At 35.5% G+C, this 20,306-nt stretch overlaps 1 protein-coding gene across 5 annotated transcripts in view; it reads left to right on the top strand.

The window, feature by feature from the left end:
* PCNX4 (pecanex 4) overlaps window positions 1-20,027 on the top strand; it is a 43,399-nt gene extending 23,372 nt beyond the window's left edge. For 4 of the 5 annotated variants that reach the window (XM_066272550.1, XM_066272549.1, XM_066272552.1 and 1 more), the window contains 7 exons: window positions 42-142; window positions 260-382; window positions 5,102-5,462; window positions 8,674-8,777; window positions 10,241-11,268; window positions 11,621-11,807; window positions 19,378-20,027. In XM_066272550.1, coding sequence (XP_066128647.1) covers window positions 42-142; window positions 260-382; window positions 5,102-5,462; window positions 8,674-8,777; window positions 10,241-11,268; window positions 11,621-11,807; window positions 19,378-19,629 — 2,156 coding nt within the window. In that variant the 3' untranslated portion in view covers window positions 19,630-20,027. The remainder of the gene's footprint in view (window positions 1-41; window positions 143-259; window positions 383-5,101; window positions 5,463-8,673; window positions 8,778-10,240; window positions 11,269-11,620; window positions 11,808-19,377) is intronic. The other variant, XM_066272551.1, reaches the window with a different exon arrangement.
* Window positions 20,028-20,306: the final 279 nt, after the last annotated feature.

Raw genomic sequence — 20,306 nt, 5'->3', positions numbered from 1 at the left:
ACTTTGCCTTAATTAACTTTGTCTTATTTTGTTTGTCTTAGTGTCACCTTTTGCTATGATAGCATATCTTTCATTGGACAGTTCCTTACAAGGGCTCTACTCTGTGTCTGTCTCCATTGGATTCACAAGAGCTTTTAGAATGGTAATCTTAGTATGCACTTAATATTTTCCTATTTCTAAATTTAATTGTGATTTTATTTAATAGTTTACACAGATTATCAAATTTTCCCTAATCAAGTGGGTAATTTGTGTACTGCAGGTATGGCAGAATACAGAAAATGCCTTATTGGAGATAGTCATTGTATCAGCAGTGCACTTGTTGACCTCTGGTATAGACATGTGGTGGAACAGAAGCCTAAACACAGGAATCAGACTCTTAGTGGTAAATGTTTTTTTTCTTTTTAAGATTTTATTTATTCATTTTAGAGAGGGGAAAGAAAGAGTAAAGGAGAGAGAGAGAGAGAGAAGGGGGGAGTAGCAGGAAGCATCAACTCCCATGTGCCTTGACCAGACAAGCCCCGGGTTTGGAACCAGCAACCTCAGCGTTCCAGGTCGACACTTTATCCACTATGCCACCACAGATCAGGCCAGTAAATGTATTTTTAACAGCTTTATTGAGATGTATTTCATATACCACAAAATCACCCATTTAAAGTATGCAGTTCAGTGGTATATTTAGAATTTTGCAGCCATTGCCACCATCTAATTTTAGAACATTTTCTACATCCCCCAAAAAACCTCATGCACATTGTCATTTCTCATTCCTGCTCTCCATCAAATGCACCCCTTATTCCAGCCCCACCAACCATTAATCTACTTTCTGTTTCTATGGATTTTCCTATTCTGGACATTGCACACAAATGGAATTATTCAATATGTCGTCTTTTGCATCTGGCCTCTTTCACTTATGTTTTCAAGGTTCCTCCATATTATAGCATATACCAGTATTCTTTTTTGTTGCTGAATGGTATTCGGTAGTATGGATATAACATTTGGTTGGTTCATTCATTAGAAAATGAACATTTAGGTTGTTTTCACTTTTGACTGTTATTAGTGATGCCACTATGCACATTCATGTATAAGTTTTTTACATGGATATATTTTCATTTTTCTTGGGTCTGTGTATCTAGGACTGGAATTTCATTCATGTAGTGATACTGTGTTTAGCCCATAAAGGTATTGAAAATTTTTTTCCAAAGTGGCTGCACCATTTTACATTCCCACCAGCAGTGCATGAGGATTCTATTTTCTCTACATCCTCACAAACATTTGTTATTATCTGACCTTTTCATTGTAGTCATTCTAGTGAAAATGAACTGCTATTTTGTGATTTTGATTTGTATCTCTCTGAATGTTAATGATGCACCTTTTTATGTTTATTGGCCATTTTTACATTTTTTGGAGAAATGTCTATTCAAATCCTTTATCCACTTTTATTTGAATTATTTGTCTTCTTATTGTTGAGTAGTAAGAATTCTCTATATATTCTGGATACAAGTTCCTCAACAGGTACATGATAAACAAAAATTTTCTCTCTTTCTATAGGTTGTCTTTGACTTCCTTGGTAATTTCCTTTGCAGCAAAAGAATTTTTATTTTGGTGAAGTTCAGTTTATGAATTTTTCTCTTTTTTCACATATTTTTGTGCCATCTCTAATAAACAGTTCCTATTCCAAGATCATAAAGATTTACTATGTTTTCTTCTAAGAGTTTTACAATTTCAGCTCTTACATTTGATTCTATGATTGCTATTTTTATATATGATGTGTGGTCGAGTTCCAGTTCCATTCCTTTGTATATGGATGTACAATTGCCTCAGCATCATTTATTGGAAAAACCATTCTTTCCTCAATGACTTCCTGGAACCCTTGTAAAACACCAGATGACAAATGTGAAGATTTAATTTCTGGACGTTCAGTTCCTTTTCATTCATTTTTATACCTATCTTTGACTAGACTGTCTTGATTACTATAATTTTGTAGTAGGTTTTGACATTGGAAAGTGTAAGTCCTCCAGCTTTGTTCTTTTTAAAAGATTTTTTAACTATTCTGGTACTATTATATTACCATATAAATAATGGTTTCAGCATTTAATTTTTTGCAGAAAGGCATATGAGCCTTTGATAGGAATACCCTCAAGTCTGTAGCTCAATTTGGGGAGTATTGCCATGTCTAATTTTTCTTATCCATGGATATGAAATGTCTTTACACTTATTTAGATATTCTTTATTTCAACAATGTTTTGTAGTTTTCAGTGTACAACTTTTATGCTTTTATTAAATTTATACCTAAGTACTATATTCTTTATGATGATATTATAAATGGAATTATTTCCTTAATTCACTTTTGGCTTGTTCATTGCTACAGTGTAGAATACAGTTGATTTTTTAGTATTAATCTTGTATATTAAAACCTCAGTAAATTCTTATTCTAATAGATTTTTAGTGGATTTCATAGGATGTCCTGTATATATTATTACCTGCAAATTAGATATAGTAAATAAAGTTTTACTTCTTCCTTTCCAATATACCGTAGATATCTTTCATTTCTTTTACTTAATTGTCATGGATAGAACTTCTAGTATAGTGTTGATAGGAGGAAAATTGTATGTCCTATGAAGAAAGCATTCAGTCTTTCTACATTAAGTTAATGTCAGTTTTTTATCATTAAATCTGAGATCAGCTATTGCTTTTTTTGTAGGTGCTCTTTACCAGTTGAAAATTTCCTTTTATTCCCAGTTAAGTCTTTTTATCATGAAGGTTGTTGGATTTTGTCAAATGTTTTTTTCTGTGTCTGTTGAAATGGTCATGTGATTTAGGTCCTTTATCAACCTGATGTAATACATTGATTTTTGTTTTTAAACCAACCTTGCATTCCTGGAATAAATCCCACTTGGTCATGGTATATAATCCTATTTATATGTTGCAGGATTTGGTTGGCTAGTATTTTGTTGAGAACTTTTATGTGATATGCCTTTCTTTTCTTCTTATGTCTTTGGTTACATATAATAGTAATGACTTCATAGAATAAGTTGGGAATTTCATATTATTTTTAGATGTTTTGTAGTAGTCAATATATGTCATAAATATTTTGTAGTATGTAGTAGTTTTTAGTATGGAAGCCATCTGGACCTCAGCTTTTCCTGTGGGTAGCTTTAAAATTATTAATTCACATTCTTGTTACCGGTCTATTCTGATTTTCTATTCTTGATCAGTTTCAGAAATTTATGTCTTTCTAGGAACTTTTTAGTTTCATCTAAGTGATCTAATTTATTGGCATACAAATTGTTCATTGTATTCTTCTAATCTCTTTTATTTTTTCTGTAAGATAGTGTTACCTCTTTCTTTCCTGATTTTAGTAATTTGAGTCTTCTCTTTTTTTCTTATCGATCTAATTAAAGGTTTGTCAGTTTTGTTGATCTGAAAAAACCAGCTTTTGGCCTGACTGGTGATAGCACATAGTGGATAGAGAGTTGATCTTGAGCGCTAGCTCTCCAGTGTGAACACAAGGTCACCAGCCTGGTCGCTGGCTTGAGCCCAAAGGTCACTGGCTTGAATACCAAGGTAGCTGGCTTGAGCAAGGGGTCACTGGCTCAGCTTGAGTCCTATGGTCAAGGCATGTATGAGAAGCAACTAATGAACAACTAAAGTGACACAACTATGAGTTGATGCTTTTCATCTCTCTTCTTTCCTATCTCTCTTTCTCTGTCTCTGTCTCTCTCAAAAACACAGCTTTGGTTTCATTGATCTTCTTTGTTGTTTTTCTCTATTTTAGTAATTTCTGCTCTAATCTTTATTTCCTTCCTTTTGTTTACTTGGTTTCGTTTGCTCTTTGTTTTTTAATTTTTCTGGTGTCCTAAGGTAGAAGATTAGGTTATTGATTTAAGATCTTTGTTTTTGCACTTAATACAGGTATTTAAAGCTATAAATTTCCTCTGGGCACTGTTTTAGCTGATACATAGTATCTTTGTTTTATTCATTTCAAAATATTTTCTTAGGTATCTTATGATTTCTTTTTTACCTACTGGTTATTTAGGAATATGTCTTTTAATTTTCAGATTTCTATTGATTTAATTGTGTTTTGGTTAAAAAACATTTTGTGTGATTTGTGTGAACATACTTAGTATGAGTTCAAGCTATTGAGGTTTGTTTTATGGCATGAATTCTCTTTCTTAGTCTGTAAAATGTTCTCTAAAATAAGGATAAATTAAAAATAGTAGCTTGAGCCCTGGCCAGTTGGCTCAGTGGTAGAGCGTCGGCCTGGCGTGCAGAAGTCCCGGGTTCGATTCCCGGCCAGGGCACACAGGAGAAGCGCCCATCTGCTTCTCCACCCCTCCCCCTCTTCTTTCTCTCTGTCTCTCTTTTCCCCTCCCGCAGCGAGGCTCCATTGGAGCAAAGATGGCCCAGGCGCTGGGGATGGCTCCTTGGCCTCTGCCCCCGGCGCTAGAGTGGCTCTGGTCGCGACAGAGCGATGCCCCGGAGGGACAGAGCGTCGCCCCCTGGTGGGCAGAGCTTCGCCCCTGGTGGGCGTGCCGGGCGGATCCCGGTCGGGCGCATGCGGGAGTCTGTCTGACTGTCTCTCCCTGTTTCCAGCTTCAGAAAAATACAAAAAAAAAAAAAGATAACAGAGAGTACTAAAGAGAACTGTTAGTACTACCCTTTTTTAAGGGAGCCCAAACTATTAAAAATATAGTCTCATTTATTAATTGTGAGGTTAGAGAAAAGTATGACAAAGAATCTCATATAAAGGATCTATCCTCTGAAATATTGGGGCAATAATAAGATTACCGTTTTCCTTTTATGATCTTGAAAATTCATGAAATAGAATAAAGAATAAGAATTTAAAAATATTTTTAAGAATAAAAAATACATATAAAAGATTCTTTTGTTTTAATTGTACTTATTGCTTTTGGAGAGAGAAGAAGGGAGAGAAAGAGAAAGAGAGAGAGAGGAACAGAAACATCAATCTGTTCCTGTATGTGCCCAGATTGGGAATTAAACCAGCAACCTCTGTACATCAAGATAATGTTCTAACCAACTGAGCTGTCTGGCCAGAGCAGATTCTTTAAGAATAAAAATATATATTATTTTTATGTCTCTGCAGGTTGGTATCATGCGTGATCGTCTGATTCAGTTCGTCTGTAAATTGCAGTTTGCTGTGGCTATACTTTTGACATCATGGACAGAGAAAAAACGTAGAAAATCAGCCACCACCTTATGTATACTCAACCTTGTTTTCTCTCCATTTGTGTTGCTCGTCATAGTTTTTTCTACACTACTCTCTTCTCCCCTACTCCCCCTCTTCACCCTTCCATTGTTCTTGGTGGGGTTTCCCCGACCTGTGCAGAGCTGGCCCGGTGTGGTGGGCACTGCCGCCTGCATGTGTGCAGATACAGTGTACTACGACCAAATGATCCCAAGTTTGACCACTGCATTGCAGTCTGCAATGGTGGCTGGAAGTTTAGGTAAGTAGAAGGGTATTCTTAAATCCTCACTAATGCATTTTTAAAGTACAAAAACGGGAACACACAGAAAAATAGTCTTTTGAGCTAACCATTATACAAATTCTAATACTTTGATGTGTAGGCAGAAAGACTAAATATGAAGTAGTAGTATATCTCCTACTCCTTATTTTGAGTTAAAGTTATAAAATAAAAATAATAAGGGAAAATTTAATTAAGGTAATTTTTTTTTTTTTGTATTTTTCTGAAGTTGGAAATGGGGAGGCAGACAGACAGACTCCCAAATGCGCCTGACCGGGATCCACCCGGCATGCCACCAGGGGGTGATGCTCTGCCCATCTGGGGCATTGCTCTATTGCAACCAGAGCCATTCTAGCACCTGAGGCAGAGGCCATAGAGCCATCCTCAGCGCCTGGGCCAACTTTGCCCCAATGGAGCCTTGGCTGTGGGAGGAGAAAAGAGAGACAGAGAGGAAGGAGAGGGAGAGGGGTGGAGAAGCAATGGGCGCCTTTCCTGGCTGGGAATCGAACCCAGGACTCCTGCATGCCAGGCTAACGCTCTACCACTGAGCCAACCAGCCAGGGCCTAATTAAGGTAATTTGACAAAAAAATATATCCTTGTGTAAAATCAGGTTGTAGCCTCATCATTTAAACATAAAAATACCTTATCTTCCAAAATTTTTATGTATTTATAATGAGTTCATATCAAGTAGATGCAACAGTTTTAGACTCATAAAGAGTGAAAACTAGCTTTACATAGTATCAGATTGAAGAGCTTAAGGGAGTTTGCTTATCTATTATGTCAGGGGTCCCCAAACTTTTTACACAGGGGGCCAGTTCACTGTCCCTCAGACCGTTGGAGGGTCAGACTATAAAAAAAACTGTGAACAAATCCCTATACACACTGCACATATCTTATTTTAAAGTAAAAAAAACAAAACGGGAACAAATACAACATTTAAAATAAAGAACAAGTAAATTTAAATCAAACTGACCAGTATTTCAATGGGAACTATGGGGCCTGCTTTTGGTTAATGAGATGGTCAATGTGCTCCTCTCACTGACCACCAATGAAAGAGGTGCCCCTTCCGGAAGTGCGGTGGGGGCCAGATAAATGGCCTCAGGGGGCCGCATGTGGCCCGCGGGCCATAGTTTGGGGACCCTTGCATTATGTTATATAGCAATTTAACCAGTCTGACACAGTTACAGGACAAAATAAAATAAAGGCTTTGGTGAATGATTGGTTACCTCCCAAAATGAAGTTCTGTGTAAGTTAGCAAGATTTTTGATGAGAATGAACTGATTATATGGTAATCATAATGTTATGTAACTTTTATAATTTTGTCATACACTAACTGAAAATTCAAATATATTTCTCAATGTTTGTTTTAGATAAGGTATAAGCTGATGACAACAGGGTATTGTCTTCTACCATAAGCCTTAGCCCCTGAAACTTGTTTTAGAAATGTCTGATGACTTCCTAGCCAAGTGATGCAAGGAAGACTAGCAATTTAAAATTAAAATTTAAGTGAATGTTTACTTGGGTTGAACTTTTCTATTTATCTATAATTATGTTAGATAATTTAGAAAAAAAATTTATCTTTGTAGTACAAATTTTTTATGAATAATTATTTTTCTTTCTTATAGGAAGTATTCTATACTTTTAATACTTGTATCCAGTTCCAATTAATTTTTATTATGCAGTGCTGTGCCACTTTTTAAAATACCTACCTGTAAGATTAAACTTATATCTGAATAATAACTAACTTGGTAATAAAGTAGAAATTATATACGTTATTACCAAATCAATTACACTAAACCAAGAAGTGTGTTATAAACTCTTTTCTGGAAAAAAAAATATGGTAATATTTCACACATATTTGACTGGCAAAAATGTAAAAAAAGCCTGGCATTACCAAGTATTGGTTAGGGTATGAGGACCAGGAACCTTTAAATCTTGCCAGAATGAAATGTGTAAATTTGTACAGCCATCTTGAAGAATAAACTTGTAGTCTATAGTAAAGATGTATGAATCCCATCGCCTAGTGATTCCAGTTTTAGAGTCCATGATCCTGTGATTCCAATTCTAGAGAAACTTTTACTTACCTGTTTTGGGATCCACAAGACCATTCCTAGGTTTGATGATTTGCTCAGAGGGCTCACAGGATTCAGCATAGAGTTGTACTAAGATGTTTTATAGTTAAAGGATGTATAGCAAAATCAGCAAAGGGAAAAGTCACATGGGGTAAAAGGGACTAGATGCAAATGTCCAGGAGTCCTCATTATAGTCCACAGAGAAGGTGCTTAATTCCCCAGCAATGCATTGTGACGACATGTGTGATATGTTGACTACTACTTATTGACAACAATAAGCTTATTTGAGACTCAGTGCCTAGGGCTTTTATTGGGGCTGGTCATGAAGCACCCTCCCTGCCTAACACATACAAAAATTCCAGACTCCCAGAAGGAAAGCCAGTGTTTAGTATAAACTGTATAGTTTGCTCTGAAATTCTAGTTCCCAGGTGTCAGTCAAGAGCCAACTTTATAAGCAAGCCTTTCACAGCATATCAGTTCTGCTATGTCTGCGCTTTCCTGCACAACACCTTGTACAAGCAGACTTGCACAAAAATATTCTGCAGCATTATTAAAACGGTAAAAATTAGAAGTGTCTGAAATGTTTGTTAAATGGGAAATTAATATACAACTATATTCATACAATGAATTCTCAATGCAGTTATAATGAATGACTTCGAGCTGTTTGCAGTCAACATGGGAAAATCTCAGAGACATAATGTTGAAAGAAAAACTAAGTTTTAAAAGTATTTGTACAGTATGGTAGATAGCATTTTATGTAAATTTTAATACTACAAAACATTTTTATGTATAACAATGTCCATAATGTAAATCATTAATGTTAAGTTTTATGTATAATAATTAATACTTTTCCTAATATATTTAACATATAGTTAGGATTTTATATAGCAGGTTCTAATTTATTGTTTTTCTAAATATCTTTGACTTTTTATGTATTATCACCTGTAGAGAACTTAATTTAATCCTCATGATAGGCAGTGAATAGTCATTTCTATTTTTGACCTAGAGGGTCGAAGGAGTTGTGAATTATAATAGTTCAAATTATGTTCCTCAATTTTGAAGATTCACATGGCAAAATAAGCTTGAACAATTACTTTTCTTTTTTTCAAATTTCTTTTAGGTGTCCTCTTACCTGGTTCTCATTACTTGGGCCGTTTTCAGGATCGTTTAATATGGATAATGATTTTAGAACATGGCTATACTTACTGCAGTATTAACATTAAGGTCAGTGTGCATTTGAAACCTCCCTAGTACTATCATATTTTTATAGTACATCTGTCAAGTTTTACCTGTTCTGTGCATATCACTTAATAACTCAATTTGATAGAGTATCTTTTAGTTACCCGTGAAAACACCCAGGGATTTTTAAAGGATATTTAAATATGATAGGCAGACTAGTATTGATTGTGTAATAGAGCATAGTAACAAAATTATCTTCCTCCTTTTTGTTCAGTCCTGTTCTTTTTATCCCTATGTAGTTGAGCATCTCAAAAGTATGACTCAGTAATATTTTTTCACACTTGATCATATAAGCATTCTCAATTTAATGGAAACCGTCTGACCCCACTGCTTCTACCCGCTACGCTCCGTTTTTCTTATTCCTTTTAGAGTTAAGTGCCTTATTAGAGTTGCTTATAAACCTAATAATCAAAATATGTTTAAAAGTAATATAAGAATGTGTGCATAACATTTATTCTCTCAACATATATTTGTTGCATACCTAGTGTGTGCCATGTACTGGTCAAGGCACTGCAGAGCTAGTTGTAACCAAAAGAGAGCTGCTTTATGAAGCTCACATTATAGTTTGAAGCAACAGACAATAATCAAATACATAAATCTGTATTATTATTATGTTATTAGAGTAAAAAAAACTGAAACATGAGAATGGTTAAATAAATTATGCAATATCCATACAATAGAATAATGCTCTCACATAAAGTAGGATGGGAAGGATACAAAACTACCGTGCATATTGTGTAATTCTAATTTTACTTTTTTCCCTCCAAAATTTTTTTTTTTTTACAGAGACAGAGAAAATCAGAGAGAGGGATGGACAGGGACAGACAGACAGGAACAGAAAGATGAGAAGCATCAATCATTAGTTTTTCATTGTGCATTGCAACACCTTAATTATTCATTGATTGCTTTCTCATATGTGCCTTGACCGCGGGCCTTCAGCAGAACAAGTAACCCCTTGCTCGAGCCAGCAACCTTGGGCTCAAGCTGGTGAGCTTTTGCTCAAACCAGATGAGCCCTCGCTCAAACTGGCGACCTTGGGGTCTGGAACCTGGGTCTTCCGCATCCCAGTCCAACGCTCTATCCACTGCGCCACCGCCCGGTCAGGCCCTCCAAAAACTTTTATAATTTAAAAGTTTTGAATAAGGGTGATTCAACCTTGACTACAGATATAGTCTTTTAAAATTACGGTCATATTCAGTAAAATTGTTTTGTTAATTTCTAGTGGACTTTCTGTAATTTCTTTTGATATTATGAGATTATTTTTTATCTCTGCACCCAACATCAGATGTCTTAAATACCATTCAGTTTGAGTTAAGGTGTAGCTCTTGAGTTAAAATTATATTTTTAAAATATTTATATTTTGAGAAACCAGTTCAGTAACAAAACTAGTTGCTTTTCTCTGTGTAATAAGTGATATAAACTTGAGTACCTTTTTATTTCCGTTTCAGGGGTTAGAATTGCAGGAGACATCGTGTCATACCGCTGAAGCTCAAAGAGTTGACGAAGTTTTTGAAGATGCCTTTGAACAAGAACACAATGCAAAAATATCCATTAATGGACACTTTGGAAATGTCTTGACACCCTGTACTGTTTTGCCTGTGAAACTCTATTCTGATGCCAGGAATGTTCTTTCTGGTATAATAGATTCTCAGGATAACTTAAGAGAATTTAAAGGTGACCTTGTTAAAGTACTTGTATGGATACTTGTTCAGTACTGCTCCAGAAAGTCCAGCATGCAGGAAAATGTTCACAAAACTGAAAAAGAGAAAGCATCTGTGGTAATTTTGCCCGATTTGAATACTTCACCACAAAGCAAATCCTCAGAAGATACACTTAGTTTAAATTCAGAAACTTTAGATGACTGGTCTGATGACGTTTTGGGTGATGAGCCAACTACCAAAAAGATAAATGAAGTAAAAGATCAATTAAAATTTTTACAAAGTATCAATTTGCCTCTTCCAGGGTCAGTAGAATCACAGGTGTTTGGAGATCATTCTGTAGGCAAAGTTCCTGAAGATAGTCTTTACAAAGCGGTTTTATTGGGATACCCTGCTGTTGACAAAGGAAAACAAGAAGACGTGGCATATATTCCTCTCATGGAGTTCAGTTCTCATTCTCACCTGTTAAGCTTACCTGAAGAGTGGAAGTCTAACTGTTTGCCTAATTACAAAATGAGAGAGATGAGCTTATTGTTTCCAGAAGACTGGTACCAATTTGTCTTAAAGCATTTGGAATATTGTCCTTCAAAAGAAAATGTTCCAAATGTACTGGAAGAAATTGCAAAGGACAGAGTTTTAAAAGACTTTTATGTTCATGCAGTAATGACTTGTTATTTTAGTTTATTTGGAGTAGAAAATATGAATCCTAGTCCTGGTCATATATTAAGAGTTTACAGTGGTGTTTTGCCTTGGTCTCTTGCCTTGGATTGGCTGACTGAAAAGCCAGAACTGTTCCAACTAGCACTGAAAGCTTTCAGGTAATTCATTCTGATTATATACAACTTGTAACATTTGCATAAATGTATTGAGTGTTTTAAATAACCTAGAAGGAGATACACCTTCATTTCTAATTTTAAGAAATAATCACTTTCCTAAAAATGAAAAAGTTGCTTTAGTATGTATGGTGATTATATAAGGAGTACACTTCCTTTTGTATTCTCTATATGGGGAACTTTTTTTCATTTGAATTTCTTTATTTTATCAATTCTCCCTTTTTAGCTGAAATCCGTATGTATCATTTCAATTTACTGTCTTACTAATATTGATTGAAAAAGTCTATTTCACTTATTTATAAAGTTGATAAAAATTCTTTCTTTCTTCATTTTTTAGGTATACCCTGAAACTAATGATTGATAAAGCAAGCTTAGGTCCAATAGAAGATTTCAAAGAGCTAACTAACTGCCTTAAAGAATATGAAAGTGACTGGTACATTGGTTTGGTATCTGATGAGAAATGGAAGGAAGCAGTTTTACAAGAAAAACCATACTTGTTTTCTTTGGGGTATGATCATAATATGGTAAGGTCAAAATGAGGTTTTAAATGTTTTTGTATATTATCTTAAACAATGGAAATCAGTTATAAAGTATTTGAACTGAGTGATAGAGATATGACATTCTACATATTAATTACAGTTTTAAGGCATTTGTAATCATGACTTTATGGCCAACATAGTTCAATCCTAGAATGACTGATTATTTACTTTTACAGACTTAATTGGAGCCAATTAAAAATGTTGAATAGTCATATAGTCAAGTAAATGTTATTTGTTATAGCATATTTGATGAAAAGGATTGTATTTCTGTGCTGAATTCAAGTAGGTGAATTAACACTTTGGAGTGGACTCCTAGGATAAAAATTAACTCATAAGTGGCAAAGTATTTCTTTTTATACTTTATTTGAAGTGTATCTGACCAGTGAAAATTAAGAGACTCCAAATAGTGAATAACATTTTTTAAGATTTAGTGCTTGTTTTCATTGTATTTAAAAAGTCATTGAGTGTTTACAAGTATGAAAGATTCAATGTTATGAGCTGCTTATGGGTTTCATGTCTGGCACAGAGCCAGAGACACTCTGCAGATGTGCTTCCCAGTGAAAATGATGAAAGGTTTTTGTTTGTTTTGTTATTTTTGAGAGGGGGAGACAGATGAGAAGCATCAACTCGTAGATGCTTCACTTTTACTTGTTCATTGATTCCTTCTCATATGTGCCTTGACCAAGAGGCTTCAGCCAAACCAGTGACCCCTTGTTCAAGCCAGTGCCCTTGGGCTTCAGGACACTGACCTTTGGGCTCAGGCCAGTAGCCATGGGATCATTTTGATGATCCCATGCTCAAGCCAGCGACCCCACACTCAAGCTAGCCAGCCTGCACTGAAGCCAGTTGAGCCCGTGCTCAAGCCAGTGACCTTGGAGTTTCAAACCTGGGACCTCAACATTCCAGGTCAACACTCTATCTACTACACCACCACCAGTCAGGCTGACGAAAGTTATTTTTAAAAACAAGCATGCATTTAAAGTCTTAGAAATGGTCCTAAAAGCTTACAAGAAATGAAGAAACATTTAGTTAAGAAAATCAACTAAAACCCAGTAAGTATAATGAGACACTGCAGTATTTGATCCAAGACCCATTTTTCTCCCAGCTCAGTAAGACAGAATCATTCATTCAGACAAGAACACTGAGCCCCCTCTCTCCTCAGTTGCCACTTGGAGGACTGTTTTCCTGAGAGAGGCAGGACTTCGGCATTTCTCATCTTATTCTCAGCTACCTGTTGTCAGGCTAGGTTCTGAGCATGTGTAGTCAAGAAGTGGGAACTCCTTTCTGGATAATCCAACTCATTGGATTGAGGCTTTAACCTTGGCGTGGTGCCACTGAGAATACTATGGCGCTGATCATCTTTGCCTACCTGTAAGGTGGAGGTTCCACACTGGGAGAGGCTTAAACAAGAAGACCAGAAGCTACTGCTCCCCCTCTACCAAGCACTTATCTCTTAAAGCAAAGGTGTCACTCAGAGAGAAGTACATCATTCTCTCTCCTTCAGATTCAGAGCTCTGACTCAGAGATTTTTTGCTCAGTGGGAGAAGCAAACCATTAAAAAAAGAATCTCTTCCCAAAGGAAGTACATAATGTTATTTGCAAAACAGTTTGAACACATTGACACCTAAGATTCTCTCAGAAATGATGGAGATTGTGATGGAAAGTAATTAACAGGCAGCTGGTAAATTCATTAGAAATATAAGCTAAACTATAGGCTGGGTGGATTAACAGAGAACAGCAGAGAACTGTCCTGGGGAGAACAAATCTCAAATATTCATCTCCAAAGCTGTTCTTTCAAAGGAGCCCAAATTTAATTGGGTCAGTCTATGGAGCAATGTATACTCTAGGTTATTGTTGGAAATGTAGAATAATCAGTGGCACTTAACAACTGGATGTGAGAACTTAACAAAGGGAGCTCTGCCACAACCACTGCTATCCCATGGTAACTGGGCATTCACAAGACAGCACTCCAACGAGCAACATGAAAGAAGACTTCACACTTGGAGGGAAGGTATGGATTAACTTCACTACAGTCATCCAAGAACTCACTAAAATATTTTATAATAAGCAAATAACAATAACAAGCCCTGCCTGACCAGGCAGAGGCGCAGTGGATAGAGCGTCAGACTGGGATATGGAGGACCCAGGTTCAAACCTCGAGGTCGCCAGCTTGAGCATGTGTTCATCTGGTTTGAGCAAAGCTCACCAGCTTGAGCCTAAGGTCACTGGCTTTAGCAAGGGGTAACTCGGTCTGCTGTAGCTCCCCCACCCCCGGTCAAGGCACATAAGAGAAAGCAATCAATGAACAACTAAGGTTCTGCAACAAAGAATTGATGCTTCTCATCTCTCTCCCTTCCTATCTGTCCCTCTCTCTGTCTCTATAACAAAAAAGCAATAACAAGCCCTGCGGTAGGGAGAAGCAAAGGTCAATACCCAGAATTGCTACAGTGTTACCTAAAATGTCCAGTTTTCAACAAAAATTATGAGACATGAATAGAAATGGGAAAGTCTGACCCATACACCAGAGGAAAAAAAGACAACAGAAACTGCCTGTGAGAGTGACCAGATGTCAGATTTAACAGAGATTTCAAAATAGTCATTGTAAATATGTTCAACAAACTGAAAGAAACTATGCTTTAAAAAAATCAATAGAGTAGGCAGCAAAATGGATATAAAAGGAATATATACCTTAACAAAGGCCTTATATGACAAGCCCACAGCCAAGATTCTCAACAGTGAAAAGCTAAAAGCTTTCCCTGTAAGATTAGTAACGAGACAAGGATGACTGTTCTCAACACTTTATTTATTTATTTATTTATTTATTTATTTATTTATTTTAGTAGGAGGGAGGGAGACAGAGAGAGAGAGAGAGAGAGAGACAGGAAGGGAGAAAGATGAGAAGCATGAATTCACAGTTGCGCACTTTAGTTGTTCATTGATTGCTTTCTCATATGTGCCTTGATGGGGGGTGGGGTGGGTTAAGGGGTGCTTCAGCTAAGCCACCGACCTTGGGCTTTAAGCCAGCAACCTTTGGGCTCAAGCCAGTGACAGGGTGGTCATGTCTATGATCCCACGCTTGAGCTGGTGACCTAGCACTTCAAGCTGAGAAGCCATGCTCAAGGCAGCGATTTCAGGGCTTTGAACCTGGGTCCTTAGTGTCCCAGGTTGATGTTCTAACCATTGTGAAACCACCTGGTCAGGCTCTTGCCACTTTATTTAATACAGTATTGAAAGCCTTAACTAGAGAAATTAGGCAAGAAAAAGAAATAAAAGGCATCAAAATCAGAAAAATAAAACTGTCACTACCTGTAGATGATATGATGTTATATATAAAAAGCCCTAAAGACTCCACCAAACTAAGTAAAGTTTCAGGATACAAAATTAACATATAAAAGATCTGTTGCATTTCTGTAGAATAATAATGAACTATCTTAAAGAGAAATTAAAACAATCCCATTTACAGTTGCATCACAAAGAATAAAACATCTTAATAAATTTAATCAAGGAAGTGAAAGACCTATACACTGAAAACTCTTCAGACATTGATGAAAGAAATTGAAGGAGATACAAGTAAATGGAATTAGAAGAATTAATATTATTAAAATGTTCATACTACCCAAAGCAATCTACAGATTCAGTGCAATCCCTATCAAAATTTAAACGCCAGTTTTCACAGAAATAAACAACCTAAAATTTGTATAAAACCATAAAAAACCCAAGTAGCCAAAGCAGTCTTGAGAAAGAACAAAGCTGGAGGCGTCACACTTTCTGATTTCAAACTATTAATATATTACAAATCCATAGTAATCAAAAACAGTATGGTATTGACATAAAAAAATAAACATCAATAGAACAGAATACAGAGCCCAGAAGTAAACTCATGCATATATACTCAATTAATTTACAATAGAGTAGCCAAGAATATACAATGGGAAAAGGACAGTCTCTTCAATAAATGGTGCTGGGAACATTGGACAGCTACCTGCAAATGAATGAAATTGGACTACTATGTTACACTGTACATATAAACTACCTCAATGTATTTAAGACTTGAACATAAGACCTGAAACCATAAAACTCCTAGAAAAAAAACATAGCTGATAAACTCCTTAACATCAATATCGGTGAAGATTTTTTGGATAGGACACCAAATATATATAAAGAGCTCATACATATCAATAGCAAAAAATAATTTAATTAAAAATAGGAAAAGGATCTGAATAGACATTTTTCCAAAGAAGACAGACACATGGCCAACAGGTGTATGAACACCAATCATCAGGGAAATGCAAATCAAAACCACAGTGAGCTATCATCTCATACCTGTTAGAATGGCTACTATCAAAATGAGAATAAAATGTGTTGCCAAGAATGTGGAGAAAATGGAACCCTTGTGTACTATTGGTAGGAATGTAAATCCAGCAGCAGCTATTGAAAACAATATGGAAGTTCCTCAAAAAATTAAAAATAGAATTACCATATGATTCAGCAATCCCACTTCTGGGTATTTATCCAAAGGATATGAAAACACTAACTTGTAAAGTTATATGGACCCCTATTTTCACTTCAACATTATTTACAATAGCCAAGATAACAGGATATGGAAGACAACCTAAGTGTCCATTAATAAATAAATGGATAAAGAAAATTCAGTAGACACACACACAGGAATATTATTCTGTCATAAAAAAAAGAAATCTTGCCATTTGCAATAACTGGGATGGACTTTGAGGGCATTATGCTAACTGCAATAAGCCAGACAGAGCAATGCAAATACCATATAATCTCACTTTTACATGGAATCTAAAAAAAATTTTTAAACCCTCATTGATACAGAGGGTACATTGGTGGTTGCCAGGGATTAGGAGATGGCCAAAATAGGTGAATGTACAAAAGATACAAGTTTCCAGTTACAAAATAAGTCTTTGGAATGTAATGTATAGCATGGAGACTGTACTTAGTAATAATTAGTAGTTAATAATACTGCATTGTATATTTTCAGGTTGCTAGGAGAGATCTTAAAAGTTGTCATCACAAGGTGAAACAAAAGTGTAGCTATATGTGATAATAGATGTAAACTAGACTTACTGTGATCATTTCACAACATACAAATATCAAATAATTATGTTGTACACCTGAAACTAATATATGCATGTCAATTCTATCTAAATTTTTAAAAATAATTTAAAGGAACAAATAATGACAATCTCACATCAAATAGAGAAAGAATATTGATAAAGATAGAAATTATTTGTAAAAAAAAAAACTGAATGACAAATTTACTAGAGGGAATCAACAATAGATTTGAACTGGTGGAAGAAGGAATTAGTGAACATGAATATTTTAGATCAACAGAGATATGCAATCCAAGATGAGAAAGAAAAAAGAATGAATAAAAAGGAAAAGAGCCTTACAGAAATGTGTACCTTTCTGTAGGACACCATTAACTCCCCAACATACACATAATGAGGGTGCCAGAAGGAGAGGAGAGAAAGAAAGGAGCAGAAAAAATTATTTGAACAGATAATGGCCAGAAACTTCCCAAATCTATTGAAAAACATTAAACATCTAGGAAGCTCAGTGAACTTCAGGTAGACTCCAGTCATCGTATTTAGGGCTCACCTAAGTAAGGATCTTCCCAGGATTCTTAACTTAGTTACATCTGCAAAGATCCATTCCAAATGAGGTCACAGCCACAGGTACCATGGGTTAGGGCTGGGATATATTTTCTTTGAAAGATGCTATTCAACCAACTGTAGACCCTTACTTCAAACTATATTATAATGAACTCAAAATGGCATGAAGACCTAAACGTAAGAGCTAACACCATAAAAATCTTAGAAGAAAGCAAAGGAGTAAATCTTCACAGTCTCAAAGTAGCAATGAATTCTCAGATATTACACCAAAAACGGGAAAAAAATAAATAGGACTTCAAAAGTAAACCTTTTGTGCTTCAAAAGATACCATCAAGAAAGTGAAAAGACAGATCACGGAATGAAAGAAAAATTTGCATATATCTGATACGGAACCTGTTACTGGTATATATAAAGAACTCTTACAGCTCAATAATAAAATAACAACCCAATTTTAAAGTGATCAAAAAATCTGTATAAACATTTCTCCAAAGGAGATGTACAAATGGTGCAAAAAGCACATAAAAATACATCCAACATCTTTCATCATAAGGGAAATGTAAATCAAAACCACAATGAAATACCACTTTATAAACACTAGGATGGCTAAAATGAAAATGTCAAATAATAGGTGCTGACAAGGATATAGAGGATTTGGAACTCTAATACAGTGCTGGCAGAAATGTAAAATGGGGCAAACACTGAAAAACATCCTGATAGTTTCTCAAATGCTTAAACAGAGTTACCATCTGATCCAGTTATACTACTCCTAGGTATATACCCAAGAGAAATGAAAACAGATACAAATAAAAACTTGTACATGAATGTTGATAGCAATTATTCACAATTTCCAAAAGATGAATAACCCAACTGTTCATCAACTGATGGATACACAAACTATGGTATATCCATGCAATGGAATATTATTCAACCATAAAAAAGGAGTGAAGTACTGTTACATGCTTGACATGAGTGAACCTTGAAATCATTCTGCTAAGTTAAAGACACCACTCACAGAAGTCCACATACTATGATATATGATTCCATTCATATGAAATTTCCTGAACAGGAAAATCTTTGGAGTTAGATAGTACTTTAGGCACTGTCCCTTCCAGGAGTACACCTGTGCCTTTCTCTTCTCCTCCTCCTTCTTCTCTCCTTCCTCACCCTCTGGCACATTTTCCTTGCCCCTCTCTCCTAAGTTCTAAGGGACCCCCACAAGACTTGCAACTAGGGGAACAGTGGGCAGCAGCAGCTTGTCCTGGGCTGACCTCTGAACTTGTCTCCATGGTCCTCTTTCCTCTAACATGCTTCTTACCTGGCCAATAAATTCTTCCTTTGCTTGCTGCAAAAAAATAGAAAAAAATTATAGAGTACTTGAGTGGTTGCTTAGGCTTGGGGGAATGAAGGGATAGAAGGATAATAGTTAAAAGAGTACAGATTTCTTTTTGAAGTGTGAAAATGTTTCAAAATTGACGAGTGATAGTTGTACATATATGAATATACTGAAAAAAGCTGTTGAATTACTGAATACACTTTACATTAAATTGTATGAACTGTGAAGCTGTTTTTTAAAAAAGCCTATTGTGTGATTGTCCACTGACTAGTATTTGTGACTAATGCATTCCTGAGACCAAATGGGATGAAGGAATAGAGAAGAAAATTAGTAAGATTTTGCTGTTCTGTTCACTGAATGAAATGACTGTCAGGGAATTTTTCTTCTCATATTTATTCAGAGAATTACCAAATAGAGGTGACTTGGGTAATTCTGAAGACAAGCAACTTACATGTGTACATTTTAATATGCCACTTTAGGTTTAAGTTTGCCTCCATATAATGGAATTTTTTCCTAAGTTTATAAATAAAATACAAAGGCCTAAATATAATCTTTTTCCCTTCCCCACCCTTTTTATATTTTAAAGGAAGTTTACACTGGGAGAGTACTTACCCTTCAAGAATTATTGATCCAAGTTGGGAAGTTAAATGCTGAAGCTGTTAGAGGTCAGTGGGCCAATCTTTCGTGGGAATTGCTTTATGCCACAAATGATGATGAGGAACGTTATAGTATACAAGCTCATCCACTACTTTTAAGAAACCTTACAGTACAAGCAGCTGATCCTCCCCTGGGCTATCCCATTTATTCTTCAAAACCTCTTTATATACATTTGTATTAGAGCTCGTTTTGACTTTAAATGTATTGTCATCAAATGAGATGCCTTTATTGTTTCATTCTAGAAAAGTAACCAGGTGATTTCTCAAACTTCACTGACCTTCCCTCACTCCTCCCACAAGTCAGATGCCTGGGAAAAGCTAAGCCCTATAAAGTTGATTCTCTTGGCTATCTTAATGATTTTAAAAAGTTTGTCGAACATAAAAGTTGTAACTATTAGCCAATACTTGTGCCCTATGGATTGTGGTAGGGTTTGTTAAATATTAATATTTGTGTGATTAGATAATGAATTTTTAAATGTTTTCTTAAATGTGATAGGTGATTTGCCTTACAAAAGTCAACAACTATATAATTTTTATATACTTAAAAGATATACATATCAATGTTTTTAAGCCTTGATTAATGGATATATAATGTATATATATTTATTTTAAATACAATTAAACTTTATATTTTCAAACTTTGTGCTGTTTTATTTTAACATTTAACATGGTCTGAATATTTTCATAATTGTTTTCTTTTCATATATACCTCAATTCAGAAACCATAAAATTTTTTAACAAAATTTCTTCCAATAAAATTTTTTTTCTTCCACATTTCTTCCATGTTTTTTATACATGTAAAAGGAAAGGGATTTATCCCATTCATCACTTAATACAGGATAAGCAATATTAGGGTAAT

The sequence above is a fragment of the Saccopteryx bilineata genome, chromosome 4, assembly GCF_036850765.1.
Source record: "Saccopteryx bilineata isolate mSacBil1 chromosome 4, mSacBil1_pri_phased_curated, whole genome shotgun sequence".
Taxonomy (NCBI): Eukaryota; Metazoa; Chordata; class Mammalia; order Chiroptera; family Emballonuridae; genus Saccopteryx; species Saccopteryx bilineata.
Note: the sequence above shows the minus strand (reverse complement) of the source record. Positions and strands in the feature narration are given on the sequence as shown.